Source organism: Pezoporus wallicus, unplaced genomic scaffold (assembly GCF_028554395.1).
Source record: "Pezoporus wallicus isolate ANWC-B61680 ecotype Strahan unplaced genomic scaffold, APGP_CSIRO_Pwel_v1 contig_3568, whole genome shotgun sequence".
Taxonomy (NCBI): domain Eukaryota; kingdom Metazoa; phylum Chordata; class Aves; order Psittaciformes; family Psittacidae; genus Pezoporus; species Pezoporus wallicus.
The window spans coordinates 3,121,879-3,149,032 of NW_026637826.1; the positions used below are offsets into that span (position 1 = coordinate 3,121,879).

Here is a 27,154-nt window from a genome sequence, read left to right on the forward strand (position 1 = left end):
GGGGAGAGGAAGGTGCCCGGGTTGGAGGACCTCGGACAGTGAGCCAGGCAGGACTGGAGGCGTGCTACACTGGAGGATGCTGCACTGCCACCGCCCCTTGTCCCTGCCACATGGGACCTGGCATGAGCCCCATCACCAGCTGCATCCTCTGGCTGCTGAGGGAGGATGATGGCAAAGTCTCCCTGGCCCCCATCTGTGGTGGGGTTAGGGGACAAGTGGCATTAGGATCTGCTGGTTGGCTCCAACCCCCCTGGAGCCTCAGCCAGACATAAATATTTCAGGGGGCTTGGCAGTTTTGTAATAACTGGCAACAAAGATAAACACTGTGAAGAGCAATATTTTTCCATGTGGGCTGGAGGAGTTTAATATTTTATCACTCAGAGCACAAAATATTTATGAACGATTTCATGTCAATCACTGGCTGAGGACTAATCATGACCTTGCCAAGCCAGGGAGGACATATCCTCACCACGGAGGGACAGCCAGGCCTCCCCTGTCCCTAGAACCACAATCCCAAGCCCTGGTTTTGGGCCACCACATCTGACTGCCAGGGAAAAAGCCCTGGGTTGCCAGAGGCACTGGGATTCCTGGAGCAGGGGTTGAGCTCTGCCAGCCTGGTGAAGTGCTCTGGCACCTGGCATTGCTGCAGGGCACTGTGAAGGTCCCTCCTTTGTCCCCAGCTGTGGGACAGGGATTGGGACCAGCCTGGACAGCCCTCTGCAATCCATGGCTGCAAGACTAGAAGGATGGGATGCCAGGGAGGCATTGCACAGGCAGGAGAAGCACAGTGGTGCCAGGCCTACCAGCAGCCCAGGACCTGCCTTTACTGGCTTTCCTTCTGTCAGGTTCCCAAAAGGAGCAGGGATGCCACCTCCCTCAAGCCCAGCTCAGCTCATCACTGAGATCCTTCCCTGCTCACCCTGCAGCTTGCAGAGCTGGGGATAGACCCTGTGGGCCTGCTGGGTTGGCCACACATGGACCAAACCTGAGCATGCTTGCTCATGGGATGCAGAGCCTTCAGAACGCTCCCCAGCTCAGCTGGGGGATGTAGGGTGCAGCCCACCACACCCTCCACCCACAGCCTGCTCCCACCATGATGGGCCAAGAGGCAGTCAGCAACTCCACCGGCCACCAGTGAGGAAAAGCATCCACTTTATTACAGACCCCAAAAAGCACCCGTGGCAGTGCCAGGAAGACCAGGTTTACACGGGATGTTTCCATTTTTCAGCAAGGGGAAGAGGGGAACAAATCCAACCCTACTCACGGCTCTTTGGTGCTAGAAAACGTGTGGCAGTGCAGCAGAGAGAAGCTGCGGGTGAGAGGGGCACCAGCAGAGATGCTGGGGGGACACCTCTGCCATCCACCCCCACCCCCCAAAACTCCTGCAAGGAATATGCAATGCATCTAGAGACACACAAACGGCAAATGTATTTCACTGCCCCCCCAGCCTGCACTCACCCTGCAACACCAGGCACTGCAGGAGACCCCCCCCACCTCCCGGCATCCCTGAAATGGCCAAATACCCTTTCTGCAAAGAGGGAGAACAGGTCTCGGAGGAAATCAGTAACCGAAATCTCTTGGCTGGAGAGGAAGGAGGTGGGAAAGGCAACTGTTTCCCAGTAACTCAGACCCCAGTGGAGGCGATGCAGCCAGGTCTCCGCATCACTCTTCTCCTCTCTCAGCAGCGATGGGCTCCTTGGTCCACTTGTCTGTGACCTCCTGGCTGCCCGCGTAGCCTTCATCGGGCAGCAGGCCTGGGGCTCCTTCCCCGTCCACGGTGACCTCCAGGTCCAGCTCCTCAAAGGAGGAACCGCTGGCTCCCGACTCACTGTAGCTGTGCTCACTGCGGTTGTCTGCTTCCTCCCGGCCACGGCTGGCTGGGAATGGCAGCAGGATGGAGGTGGCCACTGAGGTGTCTCTGCTGTCAGTTGTGGCCTCTATGCTGATGGAGCTCGCCTCACTCAGGGTGTCGGCCCCTGAGATGGAGAGAGAAGGGGAGGGAGTGAATGCTGTTGGAAAGATGAGATTGGGATAGCGTGACACAGCCTTTGAAACCACCAGAAACATCAAAGACATCAGGTCACAGTGGAGACCAGCTCCTACCTTGTTACCTCCTGGGCCTCTAAAAGTGACCATACTAAGACAAGCAGCAGCTGGACGCAAGCGGCTCCCTGAAATCAGGGCACCTTCAAGCTGGCACAAACAACCCCTGACCTTCTGCAGCAGCCCCACTGCTGCTTTCTGTGCACACATGGAGGACCTGGCAAGCCCTTCCTCAGGGAGGATGCCCAGCCTGGGAGGTGAGTGATAACCCTGCCCCTGTCACAGCACTAGCAACAAAGCAAGCAGTGGGATGCTGTGCTGCAAGAGTGACGGGAAACTGCAGCACTGCTGGAGCACCCAAGGGGATGGTGGCACATGGGCAGGTCCTCAGATGTGCTGTCACCACAGGCCAGTGTATGTCCAGCCTCCTGCCAGGGTATCCTAACAGGCCCTCAGCATCTCCTACAACCCACTCCTCCTACGTGCATGGCTGCCCTGCAGCCGCCAACTCCTGCAGCACTGTGGAGGCTGGCAGGACAGCAGCAGGTGGGACTTGGGGCCAGCCTTCCTGGCACCCTTGGCACTTCCTCACATCACCCGGCTGCCAACCACAGCCCCTCTCATGGCTAAGCCCCTCCAGGGGCTGCCCCTGCCTGCCCAGGCAAAGCCCTCAGCCCACCTCCCCATTCCCTGGCTCCTGGCCTTGTTAGCTCCATCAACAACACAATTAAGGAGTTGACAACGAGATGAGAGTCAGATCGAGACCAGCAGCTTGGTGCTGTTGCCAGAGCAACCAGCTGGGAGACAAACCTTCCTATAAAACATTATTCACTGTTAATTATGACATCACAGATCCACATCACTGATCATGACATCACAGATCCATGTTGTTAATTATGACAGTGGCAGTAAACACTGGATGGGCTCCTTCATCACCTCCCCATTCCACCCTGCCTGCCTTGCACCATTGGGAAGCATATGCTGGGCTTCTCTACTTCCCTTGAGGCTTCATCCATGCTGGGCTGGATGTGCCTCCTGAGTATCATGCCCTGAACCAGGAGGGAAACAAGGAGTCCTGGTTGGCAGCAGCACTGGTGGAGGACCAGCAGCTTGCCGCCAGTGGGGTCAGGAGGTGGCAAAGAGGATGGTCATGACCGAAGTGAGAGAGGAGAGGTGACTCCTTCACAGTGGCTCCTCCCAGCATGCTCCCTCCCCAGCCACTGGCACAGGGCTCCTGCAGACATCTCCAGCCTCCTGCAGCCACCAATCTCCCGGAGGAGACCTACCAGGGAGGGAACTTTCCTTCTGAGCACCCCTAAATCCCCTTTTTTGCTGTTTTTTTTTTCCTGGCCTGGGCAGCTGTCAGCAGAACTGCTGGTAAATGGCAGTCCTCTGAGTGGCATCATCCCACAGTCCTGCTGGCTGAGTGACAGCCATTCAGAGAGGACCAAGTAGTGGTGGCAGGACAAGGAGCAACTGGGAAAGACCCACAGAAACAGCATACTCACTGCTTCATCCTGCCTGTATGGCCTATCGGCTTTATCCTGCCTGGTGAACACCCAGAGAGTAGAACCCTTTCCTTGGCCATGGCATGCAATCCCTTCAGCAGCTGGCACAAGCCAAGTCCAGGGCCACCCACCCAAATGATGCCTGATGATCCCCCCCAAAAAGGAGAAAAGACCCATCACCTGCCAACATGCACTGCCTTTGCTGCAGCACCAGGGAGCATCTTGACATGGAAACTACATTTACTCTAAGTTAAAAAGGATGTTCTGCACACTGCGGGCAAAGTGCTTGCTGAAAGGCATGGTGGCCACTGGATGGGTGGCAGAGAACTGGGAGATGCTGTTCCACCCGGCAGGACCTCGGCAGGGCAGTGGGTCAGCAGGGAGCCTCTGGGAAGGCAGACAGATACAGGGGATGGAGAGGAGCCTTCAAGGTCCTTATCCTTGAAGCCAACTAAGGGTTTGCAAGGTCTCTGGCAGCGATCTCAAAAAAGAAGAAGATCTGATTTGGCCACACTGGTGGCCTGAGATGACAAAGGCACATGCCCACCATGGCTTCATGACAGCTTGCATCATTCATGGTTATCTTGTGTCCCTCTGAAACCTGGGACAAGAGTGACTCTGACCACCCAAGCCCTGCTCTGCCTGTCCATCACCCTCCCTTGTTACCCTGGGGACCACTTCAGCTGGGAAGCTGTCACATAACCCCATGACACAAAGAAAAGATGCTCCTGAGGGGAGGAGCAGCAGCTCAGGAAGCGAAAGACAGGGATGGAGCTGACCTACACGCTGCTTTGATCCGCCACTGCAGAAAAGCACTACTGTCCTCACCCCTACAGCCACTTCCCTCTCCCTTGTTCCAAGGGCGACAATGAATCGAGTCCTGTTTCCTTTCAGCCAGGCACTTTTTCACTGCTCTGTCACTTCTGATTGTGTTTGAGCAGCCTCAGCTGGCAAATGTGCCCATTTCAGCAGCCTCGCTCTCCTCCACGCAGGACAAGGCTGGCTCTAGCACAGCCACCCAGCCTGGGCAGGGATGATGGTGGGGCTCCAAGAGGGCAACCAGAGCCTCACTGTGCCTTGTGGCATAAGGTGCCTTGTGGATAAGCATGGGTTCAGCTCTCATCTGGGCACAGAGATTTCCAGCAGCTCTTGCACTCACTTCTCCATCCTGCACCAGGCACCTTACTTGGTCCACCAGCAAGCTGCTGTCCAACCCTGCATCCCACTTTCTAAGGCCAGTCCTTGCATCAGAAGCCAGCCCAGCAGCCAGATGCAGCATGGCTCTTCCCTCTGGTGTGCAGCAAGGTGCCAGCCATCCTGTGGAACCCTCTCCCTGCTCTGCTCCCCCAAAGACAGTGCAGCAATCCCACTTCACCTTCACTCAGCAGGAGTGTGGAACCTGGAAAGTTTTAATTGGAAAAAAGAGGCACAGCCTGAGATGTGGTCCTGCAGAGGTGTTGAGCAGCTCCCCAAAGGCCAGAGCCTCCTAGGAAGAAGAGAAGCTAAGCAACCAACACCAAAAGAGCAGCCATGGGTGGGTGCAACAGGAACCACTCACCCCATGCTGCTAACAAGCCCAGCAAGGAGCTGGCTACTGCCAACAGCTCAGCCCTGTGGCACCCCAGGATCCCCCTGAGAAGGACTGCATTGTCCCAGTATGACAGTGATGCCCAAGCACACAGGCCCTTTCTTACCCCCTGTTCAATCAAATATTAATCTCCACTGCCACTAAATAATAGATCAGTGTGCTGCTGGGAGGAGAACAGCTCCGCTGTGCTTGCTGACTCTCACACACAAGCCATCAGGAGAGGGGCTGGGGCAGGCAGACCAGCAGGAAGGCACAGCAGGAGCTGCACACTGAGCCCCTCCTCGGGATGTACAGGCAGGGCTCTTTGGAGACAGAAGCAAGTGGGGATGAGGCAGAGCACATCAGGGAAGATGCCCCCCGTGGCACAGGGGCTCAGCGGGTGATGCCACTGGCTGCATCCAAAAGTTGCTGGATAGACTCAGCTCCAGGAAAATGCACACCTGAGACTATGGGCAGAGCCACGTGCTTAGAAACCATTTGTGCTCATGCCAGCAAGCTCATGTTAAGAGGCTGCTTTTGTTTGCTTTCACCTTCCATGTGTCACAGTGGGGTCATTCTGGAGAGCAGAGTGCTGAGCGCGAGCCGGGAGCGGGGGCCTGCTGAGCCCATGCTGGTGCCAAAGCCCCAGAAAATAATTAAGTACAAAACCGTGATTGACACTGCCCCTCTGGAGACCTGTCAGCTGCCTTCCGAAAATGCTTCCCGTCTTTCTGATGAACTTGATGATGGCAACGGGATGGAATTGGTGCAGAGGCAGCCGCAGTCCCTGGCCCTTTCCTTGTATGCTGAGTGTTTCTGTCCTCAGCAGAGCTGCCAGCACCCTGCTCTGGGCACAGCAGAAAGCAGAGATCCTGAATCATGTCCTGCAGCCTTTGTGGCCACTGGCTTTGCTCAGAGCCACAGGCACCCAGCACCTCACAGAGTAAGCTCAGGAGCAAGGACAGCAGGCGACAGTCAGAATGCAGAGATGCACTCCAAAGTCAGGAAGCTCAAGAAAACAAATCCAGGCTTTCCTTACACACCCAATATTGGTACTGTTTGGCACCAGCCACAATAACAGGCAAGAAGAAACAGCAGCGCCTTCTGCTGGGAACCCCTGAAGTCTTTAACTCAAAGAAAGCACGATACAGCTGCTGGCAGGGAGTTTTGTGAGCCATGACTGAAAGGTGCTGTGTCCACACGGAGCACTGCTAAATATGATGATCACTCTGAAATCATATGCCCAGTGCTGACTTTTTTCAGTATTTCGGGAGGAGAGCAGGCTTCAGCTGCTTCCACATCAGGAGTGAGAGCCCAAGGCTGCTGTATGTAAAGCATCCTCAGCTGCCTCAGGGAGAGAAAAAGGGGGTCACCACCTCCCCAGTCCCCTCACTTGCCCTGTGAGGCAGGAGGGAGTCAGAGCCCCATGTCTGGATTTGCAGAGCTCAGGCACTGCCAGAGGAGTGGAGTGCCACAGGGGAGACCACCCCCCCTTCCCAGCAGCATCCCAGCAGTGCCTGAGCCTCTGTCAGGGCAGGACCAGTTGAAACACTGGCAGAGCTGAGGTGGATCAAGAAATAACCCAAATCTGTGCAATTGGATTGGAGGGGGGACTGCACTGAGAAGTAGATGGGGACATTGTGGTGCCCACCCTCCACCTGATGGAAGGAAATTTGGAAGCTGTCACAGACACCCGAGGATTTTCTGGGTCATGAAGATCTTTTGGCTATCATGCTGTGGCTAAGCTGAGCTTGCTCCTTGAATAAGCAGAGACTAAAAAAGTTGGGAAAAGAGATTGTGGCTTTCTCTTCCTCCAGCTCAGAAATGGTTGCGCAGATCCCAGCACAAAAAAATACCTTAGAAGGGAGGACCAGTCTCAATCCATAAGGGCATCATCTTCAAGGCTTCTCCTTCAAGGTGTCTCCAGTGAGCAGCTGGGCAAGGGGGGATCCACTGGCTGCCCCCTCCAGTGGCTTCTCCTCCTCTTGCACCAGGGCTCAGAAAACCCACACAGGACTTTGGTGGCAAGATGGAGAGCTATCCTCTCCCACCTCACCTCCTGACTTTGACCCTGCTGCTTAACCAGGACAGTTCAATGGCCACTTGATTGCCGAGGCTGGAGCAGTACCACTGGCAACCGATATCCCAGCATCAGCAGGCCAGAGGCAGTGGGAGAAGGACACTCACTGGGCACTGTTTCCCTTAGTGCAAGCCCAGGATCTCCCCACGCAGGGCCACTCTCCCCAGCTGACAGCAGTTGTGTCAGCCTGGGGCACTGCAACATCATGGGGATGCAGGAGATCATGGAGACCTCCGAGACCCTCAGGCAGGAGTGACATAAGCAATCTGAAGGCTTGCCATGTCTTTGGCCATCTCCAGTGGCTGAAGCAAGGACCTGGTTGGGCTGCCATGCCCAGTACGAATGGTGATCACAGTGCAACATTCAAGCTAACTCTTTAGTCTCAGAGGCAAGGCCAACTTCTCACAGCTATTATTATTTTAAGCTGATTTTGTGCAGACTCAGCAGATGACACTGCAACAGGCTGCACTGACAAAAGCTCATCTATGTGACTAGGAGGGGTGGTGGAAGATCTGGCCCAGAGCTGCTGCTGGGGAGCCCAGCCCACGGTCTCCTACATAAGAAAGTCCACTATCATTTGCTGTCTAAAACTGGGAAGACCTTCCTTGCCCTTCTTCCAGCAGGGTAGGGCACTCCCCCAGCACAGGCATGCTGGCGGTGGCATCCCAGGGGAAGGCTGACAAAAAGGCAAAGAGCTGAGTGAGCACCATGAAAACACGGGACCTCAAAGCGCTGGGAAACTGCTCCAATTACAGCAGTAAATGGACTTCCAGAGCTCCCAGAAAGTGATTCCCAGACTTGCTTTTACGCTGCATGCAATTAAGAATTAAAGCAACCCAAACCTGAAGATGTGTTAAAACAAACGACCAAACTCCCAGGGAGGCAGGGAGAGCTGGCACGTTTTTTCATGCCTGTTACACAAGCGTGGTGACCCATGAGGCAGGAGGAGGTGGCTGCCCCCACCCCATTCAAGTGCCTGGGAATGTTCGGCTAGCCAGCTCCCGCATCTCGCAGACATGTGAGCACGTGGGCTGGCGACAGCAACTAGCATTTTGGGTTACTATAGCACTGCTGTTCTGTGCCTACAGCCATTGTGGTCCCTTCCTGTACGAATACATACAGACTCCAACAGATCTTGCTGAGCAGATGCTATCGGGCAACTCCACCACCAGCTACAGCAACCTGGTATTTAAGCTCTTTGCAATCCCAGTATGTAACAGATGAAGATGAGATCAACGAAGACATATATGACAAGGAGAAAAACAAGACCAGCTGCAACCAAAAGCTGCGAGATCCAGCTCTGCTCTGACAACAGTGGGCCATCAGCTCGCTGCAGCTTGGCCTTCGCCTGACAGGGCGAAGGGGTGCCCGAGTGCTCCCCAAGGTGGTGTGACAGCTTAGGGACAAGATCCTATCTCAGTCTGGGGTAAGGAAAGAGGTGTGCTGAGACTCAGTGTTTGGGTGCCAGGTGGGTGCTGGTCAGCCCCTCTCTCCCCAGACAGGCAGCAGTACCAGGGGCACCAGAACGCCCACCTTTGGGAGGCCTGACACTGATTCAAGACCTGTGCAAGCTACAGGTACCTGTAACGTCTGTCTGGGCGTCCTCAGCCTCAGCTGCAGCAGCCCTGCTCTTCCTCTCCAGTTCTTTCATTTCAGGCACGTAGAAGTCCCCTTGGCGGGCGAGGGGACAGACAAAGTAGATGCGGTCCTCCTTGTAGATCTCAATTCGAGGGTGGGCACACAGCTTCCTTTCCTGAAAGACAGCAGGGTCAGGGATGTGCTCTCACTCCCCATCCCAGCAGCCCCCCACCACATGGACCTGCAGCACTGTGGGCACTGCTGAGGAGCAGTGGGTCCCATTCTGAAACTGGAGTGCTGCTCTCCCTGTCACAATCTCAGTGCTCAGCCCTAGGGGTGAACAACAAGCCACACTCAAGGAGGAGACACCAAAGCCCTAGGGAGACTCAGCTTCCCCGGCTCAGCTTTGGTTTTGGTGTGCTCATTTTAGGCTGCAGTGAGGGTTTTCGGGGAGCCCGGCAGCTGCTTCGCATGGACCTGCCAAGTCCCCAGCTCTTCCTGGCAGTGCGGCCCCATGAGCAGGCGTAGCACTTCTCTGCTAATTAATATAATCCAGAGCTGACAGCTCACACAGCTCCTTTCAGAACGGTGAGGGCAGGGGGAGTGGGAGATGAATTCCTGGCATTTCAGACAATTGCCCCTCCTCCTCTCTCCTCACCCCACCTTCCCCCCCACCCCCAAGACACTGAGCCTCCCCTGCCTGCCAGGGCCCTGTGAGGGAGGCACATCGCCCCCAGCAAAACGTGGGCTTGGGGGGCTCTCAGGGTGCCAGTGCTGTGCTTTGGAGCAGCTGAACCCCTTGTGCCACCCCCTCCTTGCCTGCCCGCCTGCTGCTTGCTGGCAGAGGGGCGGCTGAAAAGGCAGTGTCTTTCCAGGGAGATTTCTTTTTATTTCTTTCTCTTTTTCCAGTCACCGGCAGCTTCTGTTTAACTCCACAACCACACTGATTATCCTCCTCTCCTTCCTGCCCTGACTGTCCTCCTTTTCCTCCTCCCTACCACAACTACCCTTATCCTCCTCCCTGGCATGGCTTGCCCAGACATCCTTCAGCAAGGTCCCCATCCCTCCACGACTCTCTGAAGACAGTGGTGAGCCCTCTCTGAGGACAAGCTTTACGTACACATCAATCATGACTTTACAAAAGCCTGTTCATTCCTGACCCTCTTCACCCCTGGGAATGGACCAAGTTGATTTTGAATTATTTATTTCCCAGTCAAATGCCAGCACTGGGCAGAATCTACAAAAGAGAGGAGCCAATGCCAACCCTCTACCCCAGTGCTGCTAGCCAGGCCACCTGGAGAGCCACCTCCTTTCTTGAGAGGATGCTGTGCAAGCAAGGCAGGGAGAAAACCCCACGTGAGCCATTTTCAGGTCTATTTTCCCTGGGAAGCCTACAAGATCTGTTTCTGGGGGGCCCCAGTTTACCCAGTGGCATTATAGTGGCAGAGACACAAACCTCAGCAGAAACTTTACCCGTCCCATAGCCCTTGAGCCTGAATTTCAGCAGAGCCCCTCCTCCAACCAATGAGAAGCCCCATTTGTGAGCCTGGTGCCGCAGGGATGCACAGGGACACAGGCAGGCTTCCGAGGAGCTTGGAGCCTGGAGTTCCCACTTGCAGGCAGGTGAAACACTAACACACACAGATCAAAACTGTATTAAATAAAAACAAGTTGGGCTGTTTTTAGCAGCAGAGCAGAGGCGGCTCATCTCACTCCTGCTTTTGCAGCAACAACGCAGACAAGAACCCTCCGCGCCGCTCTGCCCCACAAGCCCACCAGCCAATCTTCAGCTCAATTTGGTTTTAGGTTCCTGCAACACATACCAGAGATGGGCATCTCAAAGATTTGCAGGTTTTCTGAATGCATCCAGCTGGCCCTCTACCACTTAATGCAGACAGGGACAACTCAAAGGATCTTAGAGCAAAGAGACCTTCACTAAATTAATATGAGATCTCTAACCAGTCTAAAACCTCTTGGAAGCTCAAGTCTGGCCTCCAAGACCAACTTCCCAAAGTCCACTCTGGGATTCCTACAGAGCAGATCTGGGACATACCCTCTCCCCACAGTTTATCTAGGCTGCTACAACTCCTCTTCCAATTATACAGCCATAATACTGACTTCCACAGTGCTGCTTCACACTCAAGGTGGCAGCTGGGAATGCTGTCCCTTCTGGGTTGGGACCAAAGGCATGAGGCTGCATAAAGACTTGTGGAAAGGGCAGAGGCGATGAGGTGGAGAGCCAGGGCAACAAAAATGGATAAGCGAATCACTAAACAAAATGCATAAGGAGATAATCCAAAGCGGATGCAAGGGAGATCATCCTTGCGATCATCCCAAAGGAGATGAGGAGGCAGGCAGAGGCCAGGCAAGCACAGGCAGAGGTGCAGCAAAGTGCAACCAAGACGTGGAGGTCAGCATAGGATAGAGCAGGCTTAGGGTTATCCTGGTGGAGAGAAAGGCTGCAAGGCTGCTGCAAGGAAAGAAACAACCCAAAGAGACTGAAGAGCAAAATCCAAAGGTGAAGATATAAAGAGAGAGCAAATTAGCAAAAGCTCAACAACATGGCAAACCAACAGAAACTCAACAGGCAATAAATCTCTCTGCAGCTCAGAAGGAAGCCCCTTGCTCGCTGTGCAGCTAAGGCAGATGGAGCAGCAAGGTGGATGTGGAGTTTGCAAGGCAGAGCCCTCCAGTCAGTGAGGATGGAGCATCCTCAAATGCAGTCTCACACGGGCGGAGGAGCTCAGTGAGAGGTGAACAGTGGGATGCCAATAATGTCAGGGCCAGGCTTCTGGCTAGGATAGCAGGACTCAGTAAGTAGGGCAGAAAAGGGGACTTCTTCCTTCACAAGGTCATGCTGTGCCACCTCCATTCTCAGCTTCTGCCAGGAGGCTGCCTTTCCTATGGCTAGCAAAGACAGAAGCGGCAGCATACAAAGCTTATTTATATGCAGGACTCTTCACCAAGCACCCAAAGCATAAGATTTATTGCACGCAATCCATACAGTCAAACTACACAGACACAGCAAAGACCAACACATCCAGAGCCCAACAGCTCAGTCCTGACATGCACAGCAGCTCCAGCATAATCCTGCTATGTCAGACCCGTGGCTTCCCATGAAGCCAACTCCTTCTTGGCCTACCTGAGGGCCATGGTGTGGTGCTGGTCACCAACCTCTTGGAAACAAGGGTTTATGTAGGGGAAGACTCTTGCACTCCTCTTTCCCAGGTGTAACAGCACTGTGCCCAGTCTTTACTCCTGGGTTGTTTCCAGATCACCCACCACCCCGACTCCCTGCAGGACTTTCTCCAGGCTGGCCTCATCACTCTATGAACAAAGCATCCCCATGTCTCATGCATCAGAAAGGACAACAAGGACTATGCACCAAACCAGGGTTTCAGACATTCCCTGCTTGTCTGTTAAGGAACAGACCCCATCACCTGCCCATGGAGCAGTTTGGGCACAGCCTCCTGGATGGAAGACGCCCCTGCTTTCCTGTGCAGGCAAGAGAACAGTTCCAGGGCTATGGGTCACATGATGAGGTAACTCCAATATAGTCTGCAGTCATTAAAATCCGGCAGAATTGTGCCAAAATGGAAGGAGGTGCTGGGATGCTCATGCCATGCTGTGCCCCTTGGTGCCTGCCAGGAAGCAGAAGGCAAGCCAGGGCACTGCAGGGACTGGCTTTGTCACTCTGTCAGGCTTGTCTGCTCAGGAATTCAAATGCCACCAACTTGATCTACTTCATCTCCCACTGCTGGAAGAATTCATCTTGTTAGGAGACAAGCAAACAAGCCTTGCTGATGCTCTCAGGATTCTCACCATGCCCAGCCATGCTGGCACTCAAGACTCGAGCCAAACCTACTGTCAGCCCCAAAACACTTCTAGGGTTGCTGGGAAGGCTGCGGGGAGGCAGCTGCTCCTCACTGTTTCTGGCCACAAGCCCTCTGGTCCCATAACCCCCCGACCCATCACCAAGACCTCCTGGCATGGCTCATGGGTGATGGCTAAGCTGCTGAACAGCTGAAACTGGCTGGAGTATGCCAAGCCACCAGGAAAGCAGTGGCGCAGGATCCAGCCTAAGCCTCAACTTCTCTCTGCACAGTTCCAGTTGAGAGAACAACTTCCCAGAGGGAACTGATGAGCACATGGCCCAAGCCTGCTCCAGGAGGGGACCTAGAGCCAAAGAGAAACTGTGGGTTGTTTATCAGTGGCCATACGAACATCAGTTTGGCACAACATGCCTATTGCTGCCACTTGTCTCTGCCTTTATGGCAATGGGATGTGCCACTGCCATTGCAGTGAAGCAGAAGGGTGCCAGCCACACAGGGCCAGCTCCATCCTCATCCTGTGATGCTGGAGGACATAAGCCACACAAGGGATTTTCTCTAGGCAGCTGGAGAGCAGGGTCAGCCCACCACTGGGTTACAGCCAGGTCCACCCTGCTACCGAACTGAACTGTCAGCCTCAAGTATGATTTGTTAAACATCGGTGATGCAGAGGGGTGTCCAGGTCCTGCCCTGGGGGAACAATGGGGGGTGCTAAGGGACACCCTTCCAGCCCCCTGTTGCACCAGGGCTTCCAGTCTCCATTTATTCTGCTGCCACACCAGGAGGAACACAGAGGGAGCTTGTGCCCACTGCTGGGGGTTGCTGTTCACCAGGGGTCTCACCAGGGCGACCAGCCAGAGCATCATCACACCCACAATCACAAACCTCCCGTCGCTTGTGCTGCCTGTGGGGGACCCTCAGAGGACCCACCAGCACCTCCTGCCTGCTCAGACAACATGACTCCTCCACATCTTGCTTCCAGACAGCCAGACAGATGCATCCATCCTCTCCTCCTGCCGGTAAAGGGGTCGAACACTTCACTCCTATGGATTTTAAAGAAACAACAAAACTATGTGGTGCTGAAGGGCCCTAAAATCAGCTGCTAAAATTAAGAGCTGAAACTGAGCCACCAGCTAGGCCCAGAGGGAGCACACTGTGTGCCACATCCTCCTCGCTTCCACACACGCTCCACACTCAGTGTGTCATCCCCGCTTATCTTAGAACACAAGTGCTAGGTAGTGCAGAGAGGCTTTGCAATTCAGTTTGCACAGCACACAGCACCCCTCCACACTCTTCCAGTTCAGCCAGGGGACAGACTCCTTGCTGGGCCATCCCACTGGTGGTGTCCCTGTTTCCATTCCTCCTTGCCCAGACAGCAGCTTGAGGTTAAACACCACTTTGGCCCCAGGTCCGAGCTGATGGAAGCAAAAAAACAAAGGCACCTCTTCCTCCCCAGTTTCAAACTTGGTTTCAATGTGGACTTGCATCCCAGAAAGCCAAGTGTCTCCTGCTCTGCACCACAAGCAGTGTGTGGCCAGCAGGTTGAGGGAGGGATGCTCCCCCTCTTCTCTGCTCTTGTGAAACCCCAGGTTTGGGGTCCTCAGCACAATACAATTGTGAAGCTGTCAGAGCAGGTCCAGAGGAGGCCATGGAAATGGTCCAAGAGCTGGAACACCTCTGCTATGGAGAAAAGCTGAGAGACCTGTGGTTATTCAGCCTGAAGAAGAGAAGGCTCCAGGGAGAGCTTATTGCAGCTTTTCAATACCCAAAGAGGGCTTGTAAGAGATGGAGATTTTAGAAGGGCCTGCAGTGAGAGGAGCAATGGTTTTAAACCAAAAAAGGGTGGGTTTAGATTGCACATAGGGAAGAAATATCTTGTGATGAGGATGGTGAGACACTGGACAGCGTTGCCAAGAGAAGCTGTGGATACCCCATCATTGGAAGCATTCAAGGTTTGGTTGGATGGGGCTTTAAGCTACCTGGTCTACTGAACAACTTCCCTGCCCATGGCAGCAGGTTTGGGCTGTATGATCTTTGAAGGCCCCTTGAACCCAACTCCTTCTGCGATTCTGGTCCTCCCTGCCAAGCCGCAGCCTGACCATGGGAGACAGGGATGAAGTCTGGGTGCCGGGGGCTGCTCACTGAGGGGCAGGAGCCAGGCAGCAGCTGAGAAGGAACCACTGGGTCAAGAGACAGTTTGGGCAGAAGGGAGGACAAGCTTTGGAGGGAGAGGAAGGCAGATGTGCTTTACACCAGTAATACCTCAAGTGTCAAGGAAATCCCAACACCTTAGCTCGCAGACCAAGCAGGGTGCACGTGGAGCCCGCAGCCCCTTCGTCCTGGCACTGTCAGCACTTGGAGCCAGCTCCAGCACACAGCACAGCCATGAACACCAGGCTGCCAAGGGCTGCAAAACAGCTGCTGCTTCCCAGACTGGAGAAACTCACATTTCAGATGTAGTGAGACTGCTCCCACGCACATGCACTTTACTTTCAAACCCTCTGGGCTGCAAGGTGTTTCAGAAACAGAAGGTGATGTTACTGCAATCAAGAAAAGGCTGTTTCCATCAGCCAGCAGGAAAAATGAACCAACAATATAGCAACAGCAGCCTCACCAAAAGATAGCAAATCCTCTAGATAGCAAAATACAGCGCCTCGCAATGAGGTGAAAAGCAGCCCTCAAGATCCCCTCCACAGTGGTGAGAGGGAGCACATTTGGGCTATGGGAGCTGCGAAATGCCAGGCTGGGAGATAGCTGCAGAGTTTTCATTTTCACCTTGGTGAAAGCAGCCCCCCATGCAATTTACACCTTTCCTGCCTGCCTACACTCCCCGGGCCCGGCCACCCGGCTGCTCCCGCCCCAGCAGAGCCGCAGGAGCTGTCAGGCACAGCCAAACCAAGAGGAAAAGGAATGAGCTTGGGTTGGTTGGCGAGTACGGGAATGCCCCAAAAAGGCTGATGAGGACCAGGCACAAGCTCCCAGGTTGCTGCTGGTTACTGCTGTGAGACTCATGAACACTTTTCTCCTCCCTGGCATGAAGATGGAGAATCCATCCTGCCCTCAAGTGAAAGGGTCTAAGCTCCAGCCCCGTCTCACTACAGGTGCAGATGCACTCCAGACCTCCTCTGATTCCAGCACCCACTTGAGCTGCAAGAGAAAGCCTGCGGCACATTCAAGAGCATTCCCCATCTTCAGAGATGAGGCAGACAGCAAGTCTCAGCAAAAGAAGACCTTCCATAAAGTAGCCAGGGGCAGCCAAAGCCTCGTGGGGAAAGGACAAACCGTGGACAAGGCTGTCAACCCAGACATGCTCAGGTATGTTAATCCATGTACTTCCAGGGACATATTTTACTGCCCTCAACTACGGGAACACTACCTGCAGAACAAGGAGCAGATGGTGCAAACACGTAATTCATGGGGCTTGGTTCCCCCCTAGTGTCATGGTTATTTGGCACTAATTAGTCCTGAAGCACAGACTTTCAGAAGTGAAACAAACTTCTGCACTACAAAAGAACATTAATTTTCCTAAAATCTCTGTGCTTTCCATATCTCCAGTTCTGCCTTCCTCCTATACTCACCATGGGTAAATAAAGCCAGCTGGGGAGATGGTTCCCACCAGCTTCCCAGAGCTCTATGATATATTCTCACATTTTTCCTCCTACTGACCCCAAACACACCCCTCCCTCTCTTCCCCATCACTGCCACACACCAGCTCTCTGAAAGGTTTTAACCACTCCAAAAGCTCAAACACTGGATTTTCACTAAAAGACAAGAAATCCATGTAAATCCACATAATCTCTCCTCCCCTGAGGAACCAGCTCTGGGTTTCTGTCCCTGTCCCTAGGATCTCCACGGTGTGGGTCAACAGCCATGCACAAAAGGAGGTGGATGAGACTGCAGGAGAGCAGGAAGGCAGCTGGAGAGTGCTGCTTCTGCTTTGGAGTGGGGGTCTCTGGGGACCAACGCTCTCCTTCCAGCCCTCAGGGGATGCTTCTTCAGCATTAATCGCAAAGCTGAAGAGGTTGATGCAATGATTGCTGCCATCACGGATGGCTGGAGCAATGTTAAATCTCTTTGCCTGCTCTATTGCCTCAGTGAGGCTGCCAGGAACAGCAGCTATAGCAATTTCTCTACCTCTTGTCAAGGGAGGGCCTTTCAGAAAGCAAACACTCAAGATGTTCTCCTGCCCATCCCACCTTGGTCAGGCAGCCCACCACACCGCAGCCTCCCACACTAAGTGGGGCATCATGCAGGTAAAAAAAGCCTCTTTGAAACATGGGTCTTCATTAGGCTGCTTGCAGGGAAAGTAAGCCCTAACCTGGAGTACAACTTCCCTCTAGGTCAACCAACAACAGGTTGTTTCTTGTGATGGAAGATCTTCCATGGCTAACTCACAGCTGAGAACCTGGAGGGCTCCTCATCCAGGTTGACATTCCCAACCCACCTTGACAGCTTTTTCTGCAGGCCACCACTTGCTTGAGTACTTGCCCTTCCGCAACAGGGACAACCAGTGGAGGCTTGTCATTCCCAACCTTCTCACACACACCCTCACCAGTAACGGGTCCTGTGATGAAACCCTTGTGTGCTAAAATCAAAGCAACAGACACAGAGCAGGAGTGCCTGTGCCCTCAGCACATGGGAGATCTTGCCCCCCCCCCCCCCCCCCCCCCCCCCCCCCAGTCTCAGCCCTTTGCCCTTTCACCTTGCTCTTTGGCTCCACAAGCCATCCTCCCAGGATCGTAGGCACCTCCAGCTGCTCTTCCACAGCTTGTTTGTCACCAGAACAAACTCAGGACATGTGTCACATTAATGCCCCCAGGAAGAAAACAGCACAGTAGAATAAATAGCCCCTGTCCCTTCCTACCTCCTTGTACAACCTTGTCTTTCTGCAACGCCCCCAGCTCCCAGTCTGCTTGGAATATATTTCACGATGAGCTAAACTCAGCCTCACACCATTCTTTCGCAACTGAGAAAGTTGAAAAGGGAAGCTGAAGAACGTAACCTTGCTGAACTTGCACACATAAAGCCACCAGCAGCCTGGAGCAAAGCTGCAATGCAAATGCCTGATTCTCAGACAAAATAGTCCTTCCCTCCCCACTAACAGGGACTTAAGTGTTGGGCTTATTGGCCTCTTTTAAAAGGCAAGGAAGGCCAGCACAGAGGAAGTCTAAGGTTTTCAGCCTGGTTTGCTGAGGAGGAATGGAAAAGATGAACACTACATCCATCAGCATATCTCCAGTACAGCGTATCAGCAAATCTAATGGCAGAAAGCAAGTTTCCAGGACAGAAGGATCTTCCAAGCTATCGGCTAAGTGAAGCCACAGTGCAGAAAGGCTTTGTGTCCTCCTGAGGCTTGCCTCAGGTGACAGGGATACTTCCCAGGCTCTCCATTGAAGGACACTCACCCATAGGCCACTGTTCACCCCTGGTTCACTGCTCCTCCTTCCCTTTACTGGGACGTGACATTCCTGTGTTTTAAAACGAAGCCAGAGCCCAGGATAAGCGCCTTTTCGAATCTTTGCAAGTGAACAAGAGGCAGTTCCCTGCAGGCTTCCAGGAAAGCTGCCTTCAAATCCTCACGTCCAAGAGCTTGCACCTCTACCCCAAGAAGTGCAGAAAGGCAAAAGGCAAAGAGCCAGCAACCCTGGTGAGCCCCAGTGTGGTGACGACTCCCACAGGTGAGCTTGGCTAACGACGCCCTGGAGCCTCCAGTCACTGCACACTGCCGGCAGTAACAATTCGCCCAAGGAAATCCCCAGTGCAAACTAACAATGCTGGCGGGCAGAAAGCAAAGGCAAAATGATGGGCAGGCTGCCTGCAATGCGGGAAGAGGTGGAAACACAGACAGAGGCAAGGAGCAGTAAGGGAAGTGAAGAAGCAGCAGCAGGCAAATTCATCAGGGACCTCAGAACAGTTCCAGATGTCCTCGAGCCAGAATGTGCCATTTCAGTGGCTGTATGTGTTGACCTACCTTTCCAGCCACCCTGGCACAGCAGACATTGGGAGCCGAGGTGAGGCTGGGCCTTTCCTCTGCAGCCCTCATCTCCTCCTCCTCAGCCCAGCAGGGACCCCAGCACAGGGCCCCAGGGGGCTCATTACCTTGGCCTGGAGAGGAGGACTCCTGTCGAGCACAGCCCTGCGGTGTGCTGGGGAGGCAATGGCTGGCAGTGCCAGCAGGGACATGAGCCAAGCACCTCCAAAGCCAGGCCCTTCTGCTGGCAACAGAGGCAGCAGGGGACGGGAGCAGCTGCTTTCAGAAACCTTTGCAGTCTGGCGACTGCTTCTCTACCAGTGCAAGACTGTGAGCTTGACCGTGCATATCAATAACATAATGAAATCAAAGCAAATTAGGCAAGGACGGAGCCCAGCCTGACTCTGCCCTTCCATAGGCCACATGCTTTCCAGGTCCTGTGCGCAGAGGTGCTGCATGAGCTGGGAAAGCTCCAGATAAACACTGTACCACTCAGCTTTCCAGGTCCTTCCCTGCCAGGGAGCCATCTCCCCATCTCCCCCACTGCTCTGTGGTCCTGGGTACCTCAAACCATGTACAGCCCTGCACAACATCATCAACAGCAGCACATCAGCCAATGCTGCAGCCACCAGAGCTGCCCCAGATCCTCATCAGTGTCCTTCAAGACTCAGAGGACACCCCTCCTCTTCCCAGCACCATGGTAGCCTCCCTCATAATACCTGGAGGATGGAGAGGACTTTGGGGTAGCATCTCTGCACCTCTGTCCCCATCCACCCTTCTCCAAGCAGCTGCAGCTTATCAAGTGCAGGGAGTGGACTCTGCTCTGCGCCGCTGTAGTCCTGTCCCAGGAAAGCAGCTAGCTGGGTCCAGGCTAGCAGGAGAGTAGGGGTTTGGACAAAGCCAGAGCTGAGCCAACGCTCAGGTCCCATAGCAGCTCTCACTGGGAGACACAGCTTTGCAAGATAACTGATGGGAGATACAGGCAGGGGCTTCTCAAAGAGGCAGGAACCAAGCAAGAGAGGGACAAGTGAACATGGCACTTAGAGATGCACACGAGAGAAGGAGGATGCAAGAAAAGAGGGGCCGATTGCTGCACTCCTCTGCTGCAAGCCCACAGCATCAGGCAGCTCCTGCAGCCACAGCAGCTACTTCTGCTTTGCTCATTTCCTGAACTGCTCATTAGAGAAGTACCACAGCAAGTCTTTCTCCAGCACTGACCTCTTGACAAGCTTTTGCCAACTCACGGTCTGGTTACTGTACTGCTGGGCAGACGTTACCCCAAGCTGTGTATCTGCACAGCATGAAAAGAAGAGCAGCTGGCCACAGCCAATAATAAATACCTACCTTTCTGCATGTCAAGGAGCTGCCATCAGCTCCCAGAGAAATAAAACCCAGAGGATCCAACCAGCCATCCAGTAGCAGGGAGAAAATGCCAGTGTCCACAGAGGGGCGAGGCCTTACCTGGGGTGCCTTACAATCCCATGGAGTGGGAACAAAGCCCGTCAGGAAATGCATGAAGCTGGCAGGCAGCTGTGGACAGGCACGCTCTGTGAACAGCCACAGCACATCCTCTTCATCCCCCATGGGCCAAGACACCCCTTCAGGTTTCATCTGAAAGACAACAGCCTCCAGTGCCACACAAGGATAGAGACTCCCAGACACTCTCCCAGCTGCCTTAAAGGTCTGTCCTTGACCTTCCACAGCACTTTTGCCTTAGGTTCCCCCTCACAGAGCTGCAAAGATAAGGGAAATGGACACTAACAGCTTTACAGAGAAATCCTCTGGTTCGTGGTGTGTGGAAGGCAGGAGGGGCAGATGCAGAAGTTTCCAGGGGTCTTGTGATGTGCCCATGCACAAGTTATCACTGTGATAAGCAGCTAGAGTCAGGGATGCAGAGCGGTTACTAACGTGCTCTCGCCAGTGCACTGAGCTCCATCACCCCCTTCATCCCTGCGGCATCGTTATCGTTCGTCACATTAGCAGAAGAGGAACAAGTGAAATCGTCCATCTGCGGAGCAAGCACCTGGTGGTCATTGTACAAGCCGCCAAAAAATAATCACACCAATTACTCCACAGCACCAGAAACTTCCAGTATCCTTCTGCTCACTCAGACCCTTTGAAATGTAAAACCATACTGTTTGGTGTCATTTAATTTGGAGTTCAGCCTCAGACCGGCAGAGCCACGCTGAGCTTTAGGAGGAACACAGCCATGCAAAATGTAGACGCGCAAAATCCAGATGTCAGTGACCTGGAAGAGAAACACACCCTGAGTGCCATCAGTGACTCCATTTTGCAGACCCAGTGTCCTGTTTTACTGTCCCAGTGCCAGAGGAGCTGGCTGTGAGTCCCATCCCTCTCTGTGCTGGCCCAGGACTCCTGGCTCTCTTGGAGCTACTGGCCACCCTTTGGATGCTGCCTTGGTGGAAGCTGGAGTAGGGCTCAGGCTCTCTGCTGCTGCTGGGCTGCTCTCACAAACCTGAAAGCCTTGTAAAGCCTTCCCCACCTCCCCCTCTGCACACGGCCAGGAGATCCGTATTTTGAACCCCTGTAAGAGGTGAGCTTTGGAGAAAGTGGACACAGTGGCCATGGGAATCTGATCCTGTCCCAAAAGCTGTACTCAGGCTCTGCTCCAAGTCAGCACAGAAACCTCTTTCTAGTTTCTTCCTGCTACTCAGAAGAAGAGGTGTCTCTCCATCATCATCTTTCACATTTGTTCCTCTCCTCCAGGTTGGAGGTACATCCTTTTTCACATTACAGCTGCAGCTGTACTACCAGCCCTAGCAGGGCAGAGGGACCCTACCTAAGGGAGAATGTATCTCCAACAAACCCAGCAGAAATGCATCTACTTAAGTCAGGTATGAGCCTCCATGTCCTCACACTCACCAGAGCATCGAGGAGCCCAGGAGAGCTAAATGTCAGGTGGGCAGGGGACAAAGAAATGGGATGCTGACTTAGCACACCTGGAGGCACTGGTCTATCAGATGCTGATCCACTCTTGAGGATAAGAGATACCTTTGGTCTCTTAACAATGCCAGGCACTGCACCAGACTGTGAGAGAAGCCAGCTCAAGGGGACAGAGGACAAATACTGACTCATCCCTGAGCTGCTCCCCAGGGGGCTGCTTCCTCCTGTGCCCGCTGTGGTCTGACAGCAGGGAACAAATGCCTTTTCTCACTCCTATGTGGTCAGGTGGAGAGGTGACAGATGACTACCCACATGGCCTACAGATGACTGCCCACATGAAGGCAAAGAGCCTCGCCTTGCAGCTTGCCCAGGATAGCGTAGGGGAAGCAGCACAGGAAGCTTGGACATCCCCACCAGGCTGCAGACCTCCATCACCTGCCCGCAGGCAGTTCTAACCTGGAGTCATCCCTGCCAGCTCCAAGGCATGAGTGATGGAGTTACATCTGCTAACATTTCTATTAAAGGCTCTGATTTTCCCCAGTTTGGCTGAACAGAGGCTGGAATAAGCTGCCACATGCTGGAAAAGAAAGGGGACAAAAGGAGTCCTGGAGCTGAGGGCTCCCATGCACTCTCCAAAAGTCAGCAAGCCAAGAATTAAGCACAGCTTGACCTTCCTTTTTCAAGGAGCTTACAGACCAGGCTACAAACTGCTCTGGAGCCCTGCAATGGCAGAGGCAGCTGGAGATCACAAAGACAAACCCAGTCTGGTAAATCCGGAGGACCAGGATTTGGCAGCATAATTTTCTGCAGCTTATCAGGACAACAGGGTTCAGCAGCAGGTGTTTGCTCCTCAAAGCAGAACAGGATGCGCCAATTGTACATAGGTTTGCACTGAACCACTGTACCTCTCCATAACTTGCCCCTGCTCTGCAAAGGCTGTGGGTCCCTATTGGTGCGGGCTGAGTGACAGCCACCAGGCAACAGCATGACCATAAGAAAACCATATGCTGAGCCCATGAAAGCCCCCCCAAGACGTCAGCAGCTCCGCAGATCTCCACACCTGCCATGGTCACAGGACTGGCAGCTCAAGACACCTCTATCCTGCTGCCTCTACCCAAGGCTACCAGTCATAGCAGCATCAACTTGAAGAGCATCCGAAAGGTAGCAGCTGCTGCAGGCAAGAAGAGACAGCAGGGGGGTGTATATATATATATCCCCGTCAAAAGAGGAGACCCTGAGGACTTTCAGCGTAACTCCCTGCTTTAGAGCAAACAGCTGTGTTTGGCTGCCTCTCTGGTGCTCCAGCCATCGATGCAGCCCCAAAGCCTGCATCGCACCTATGGCACATAAGCTCTTGGCACAAGAAGGAGCAAGAACCAATTTTGTTCTTTCATCCCTGTGATCTGATCATCACCCAACCTCACAACTCATCCATCCGTATTTTGACTCAGTGCAGAAGAGAAAATGTTATGTTTTCATTCTCCAGCCCTCCCTGAAGCAGGGCCTTTCCTCCCATTTTATATCTAACGAGAATCGAAAAAGTGCAAGTTAGTCATAGCACAATGGTCTTTTTTTCTGGAGGTAAAAATGCCACTGCTTTCAAATGTATTATCTCCCTGCTCCACAGGTTTCAAAGTGGGAGCTTCACAGCCAGGGAAACTGGGCCAGCAGCGCTCGCTGGAAAAGAACAGTGCTTCTAAGAAGCTGTTTCACATTTGATCAGGTTCATTTTGCTGTTTCTCAAGCCCAGCACAGCTGGCAAGGTCTGGCTCAGAGGGCTACGGGGAAGAACCAGCTCAGAAAAATCTCATTAGGACCCTGCTAAAACAGTTGCAAAGAGGAAGATCAATCTCATCCTCTTATTAATTGACTGGCTGGCAAAGAGGGAAGACCCCAAGGTTTGGGATGGTGTCTTTGTTTGAGAGCACTGGACCCATCTCCAACACATGACAAAGAAAACTTTTTGAGCCAGCTGCATCCTCTGGGATTCTCTATAAATACATTCGGGAAGAGCACACGTACAGATTGGGTCAATAAAGAGATGTGACAGAAAAGCACTGTAGTATTTTACTCTCCCTCCTTGCCCAAGGCAAACCATTTTGGTTCTCTCTCCCTTGGACAGACATATGAAATAAAGCTGGCTTCCTCAGTGATCATTAATCCTGGCTGCAAAGGCAAAGGGGGAGCAAATCTTTGTGCCTGAGCAGATTCACCTCTGACAATTTTGCAAGGTTGGGTAAGTTGTCACAGGGTTGCAAAGCCCAGCTTTCCAGAGCGGAGGCTGGGAGAGTAAGGTGGCTTCCCACTCACTCCCAGGATGGAGGGCAGGACCCCTGGCTGGCAGGCAGCACTGAGCCAGGCTTTTAGCCATTGAGCCATCAGGAATGCCTGCATGGTTTGGCATGCATGGGAAGGCAGACGCTTGAAGCTTGCTCTCCTTCCAGGAACTGCCTTTGGAAATGCTCCTGGAAAAGGAGCTGGGACGGTAATAGGATCAAAATGCTGGATGTCACAGAAAAGCACCCACGATGGCAGAGACCCAGGGCTGAGCTGCCAGCTGGAACAGCTTCCCCAGGGATGTTGTAGAATTCCCATTGCCAAAGGCTTTCAGGATGCGACTGGGTGCTAGATAACCTCACCCAGGCTCCCTTTTCCATGAAGGGTTGGCCCAGGTGATCTTTCCAGGTCCCTTCCAACCTGGGCTGTTCTCATTCTCTGATCATACTTAGAACTGGGGAGGCCACAGCGGCTGGAAGCCTGCCTCCCACACACTAATTCCCTGGGATAGGAACTTCTCCGCCTGCTGCTGGTGCAGGTGCTTGCACAGTCAAGAAGTTGGGGAAAAACCTGGTGATTTTACACATGAAAGAAGCTGCAGAAGCAGGGAAGGAGCCTTTTTAACTACAGAAGCTCAAAGCAGGTCAGAAAACCTCTCTTCTGCTCAAATCAGGGCTGTGGTTTTACACCTGCCCCCATGCAGCTGAACAGCAGAGCTGAAACAGAAGCCATGTGCCTGCAAGAAGGTGCTTGGAAGCACAGGGCAGCAGAGAAGCAGGTAGCACACACATCGACTGGCACACACTGGCATACCCAGAACAAGTCCGGCTACGTAAGGGCAGCTGAGAACTAAGCATGAAGCAAGGCCAGTGCTAAGTCACCGCCCACCCCCAAGGACCAGGGCAAAACTGACAGCAGATGAGTAGTGGCCTGGGGCTGCCAAATTCCTCTAGAGAAGTGGGAAAGCGGGAATGCCTGCTGTGAGTGGCAGGAGACATGACGTAGAGCCCTGGATCCCCATATGTTCCATTAGCAGCACAGGAGGAGCACGATTCCCTGCAGACACAGGTTAAATGGATCTTCTCTGCTGCATGAGCCAACCCCAAGCTGAGTCCAAAAGTCCCTATGAAGCTAAGTAACATTGTCCACCAAAAATCCCTTCCACCTGGCTCAGCTCCCATCCTGACCTTGGGGGCATCCTGCCCTCCCCTCCCCATACTGTGAGATCACTTGAATTCACAGGACTGAAACTTCTTCAGAGGGTTTTGTTGCTGAAAATATTTAACAAGCAGAAGTCCCCGTGAACATGCAAACCAATTTGATGTGACATGCAGCTGGGGGCTGCCAACCAGCAGCAAGCAGGCAGCCTTGCTGGAGAGAGACTCCTGAAAACCAGCTGTCAGTGCAGGTCAACAGGAGATGAATGTCTGTGAAGGCGCCAAGCCCATGCAGAGACACCTCGGTGTCCCTCTCTAGCCCCTGCCGTTGCATGTCACCTTCCAGAGAGGTTCAGGCCGAAGCAGTATTGTGCCACCCATTGCCAGCGCCTGCCAAGCCCAAGATCAAGAGATTCACCGGCTCCTGGCAGACAGCACACATCAGCCATGGGTGTCCTCCAACACTGCTGGCCAAGTTAGTCCAAAACTCATCCTCTACATCAACCAGGGGAGGAGCAGGGAGAGACTTTTAGCTTGCTGAGGCTCCCATCCTTAAACTGTCTTCCCCTAAAATAAGGCTAAAATCTTCTCTACTTTCATCACCTCTTTTACTGGCAGCAGACACAGGGTGTGTAAAGCCTAAGCAAGAGGAGGGGGTGTGATGTACTCAATGCACACCACCACATTACCCAGTGCCCACAAGCCCCCAGACAATCAGAAACAATTGCCCAAAGCCATCTTTGACACTGCCCTTTTCTGCTCTCTCTTCCTATGGCCATGAGCAGCAGTGGAAGACCAGACCTTAGCAGCATGTGGCAGATTGGATGTGACATCCCCTGTGCCTCAGTTTCCCTGTCTGCAGGGAGATGCTGCAAGCATCAAGGCTGTGCTCTACTGCCCTTTGGAGGAGAAGACTGCAAACAGCCAACACTTCCACAGGGCTCCTAAGGGAGACGAGAGAATTCAATCCACTATGTAGCACTCATGACCATGAGTGACTGGCAATGAAGACAACGTTAAGGGCTTCCTTGGTCCTGGGATAAACCAAGCCAGAGCAGCATCTGAGTTGGATTTTATTTCTAAGAGGGGAAAACAAGTAGGATGGGTCTTGTTCCTTCCCCCTCATTTCCAAACCCTGCTGCTGGCTGGCTATCACGAGTGGGCAACACCAGGGAGATGGCTTGTCATCAATCGCCTGCTCTGAGTCAGCCCAGCTGAGGTAAAAAAAGCCCTACAAAAGTGGAAAAAAAAAACCAAACTCTGGAAACACTCCCACCCTCCACCAGGAGTCTGTCTGCACCAACCACCCCAAGCATCCACCCCTCCCCAGGGCTTCCCATCATCAGCCACATCCCCATCCTACTGGAGATGCCACCAGTCTGCAGCTACACTGCACCAGAGCTATGTGAGGGACAGCCACTGCTGCTGCTGCAGCCCTGAGGTACACAACCCGTGGGAGTCAAGTGCCAGTGAGGTCCATCTGCAGTGCAGAAGCCACGTGTGACCCAACCTACAGCCCAGCTTGGGGCCCATGCAGACACAAAGGCTCCCAAAACACTTTCCCCAGAGTCTGTATCCTTACTCCAAGCCCTTGCCAGCCCACAGCACAGCAGCCTGTCACACTGTCAGCTTTGCTCTCATCTTTGCCATCAATACAAGTTAGACATGACAACTCCTCTATGACTCTCAAGGGCTTTTTCCCCCCCCACCCTGTTTTTATTTGATTTGTGAGGATTACTTAACAGTGGCATCAGATAACCTCCTGTCTTCTGGGAACTCTACAGACTTATATTCAAATGCATATTTGCTAAGACTAAAGGCCTTTCTTGCCAAAACCCAAAACTTCTCTAAAAAATCCACAAACTGATCCCCACGGTCACCCTGGGGCATAGGAAGAGGGAAGGAGAAAGATGGAGAGCTCCAGCTCCCAGAAAGCTACAACCATATTCCACAAGGTGACCCACTGGTGCAAGAAGGAAGAAGGTCATCTAGAAGAGTCCTTCAAGGCCCATATGATGAGATATTGGTGATAAATTCTGGATAAAGGTATCCTGCTCCTCACCCTCCCTGGGGAGATGGATATAGAACTCTGGGTGGCCTTGGCAGTGCTCCCCAGAGCTCACAGGAGACCAAAGGAGTTCATGAGGATGAGCATGGCTATGGTTGAAGAACAGCACCACAGAGAGGGCTGAGTCTCTGTAGTACTTCCTACATGCCCAGAGGAAAACCCTGGGCAGCA

At 53.4% G+C, this 27,154-nt stretch overlaps 1 protein-coding gene across 1 annotated transcript in view; it reads right to left on the reverse strand.

Moving 5' to 3' along the window:
- Positions 1-1,135: 1,135 nt before the first annotated feature.
- The window catches only part of TEX264 (testis expressed 264, ER-phagy receptor), a 35,986-nt gene continuing 9,967 nt past the window's right edge, over positions 1,136-27,154 (reverse strand). Inside the window, exons 4-5 of the mRNA XM_057407831.1 lie at positions 8,780-8,951; positions 1,136-1,976 (exon numbers count right to left, since the gene is read on the reverse strand). Coding sequence (XP_057263814.1) covers positions 1,663-1,976; positions 8,780-8,951 — 486 coding nt within the window. The 3' untranslated portion in view covers positions 1,136-1,662. The remainder of the gene's footprint in view (positions 1,977-8,779; positions 8,952-27,154) is intronic.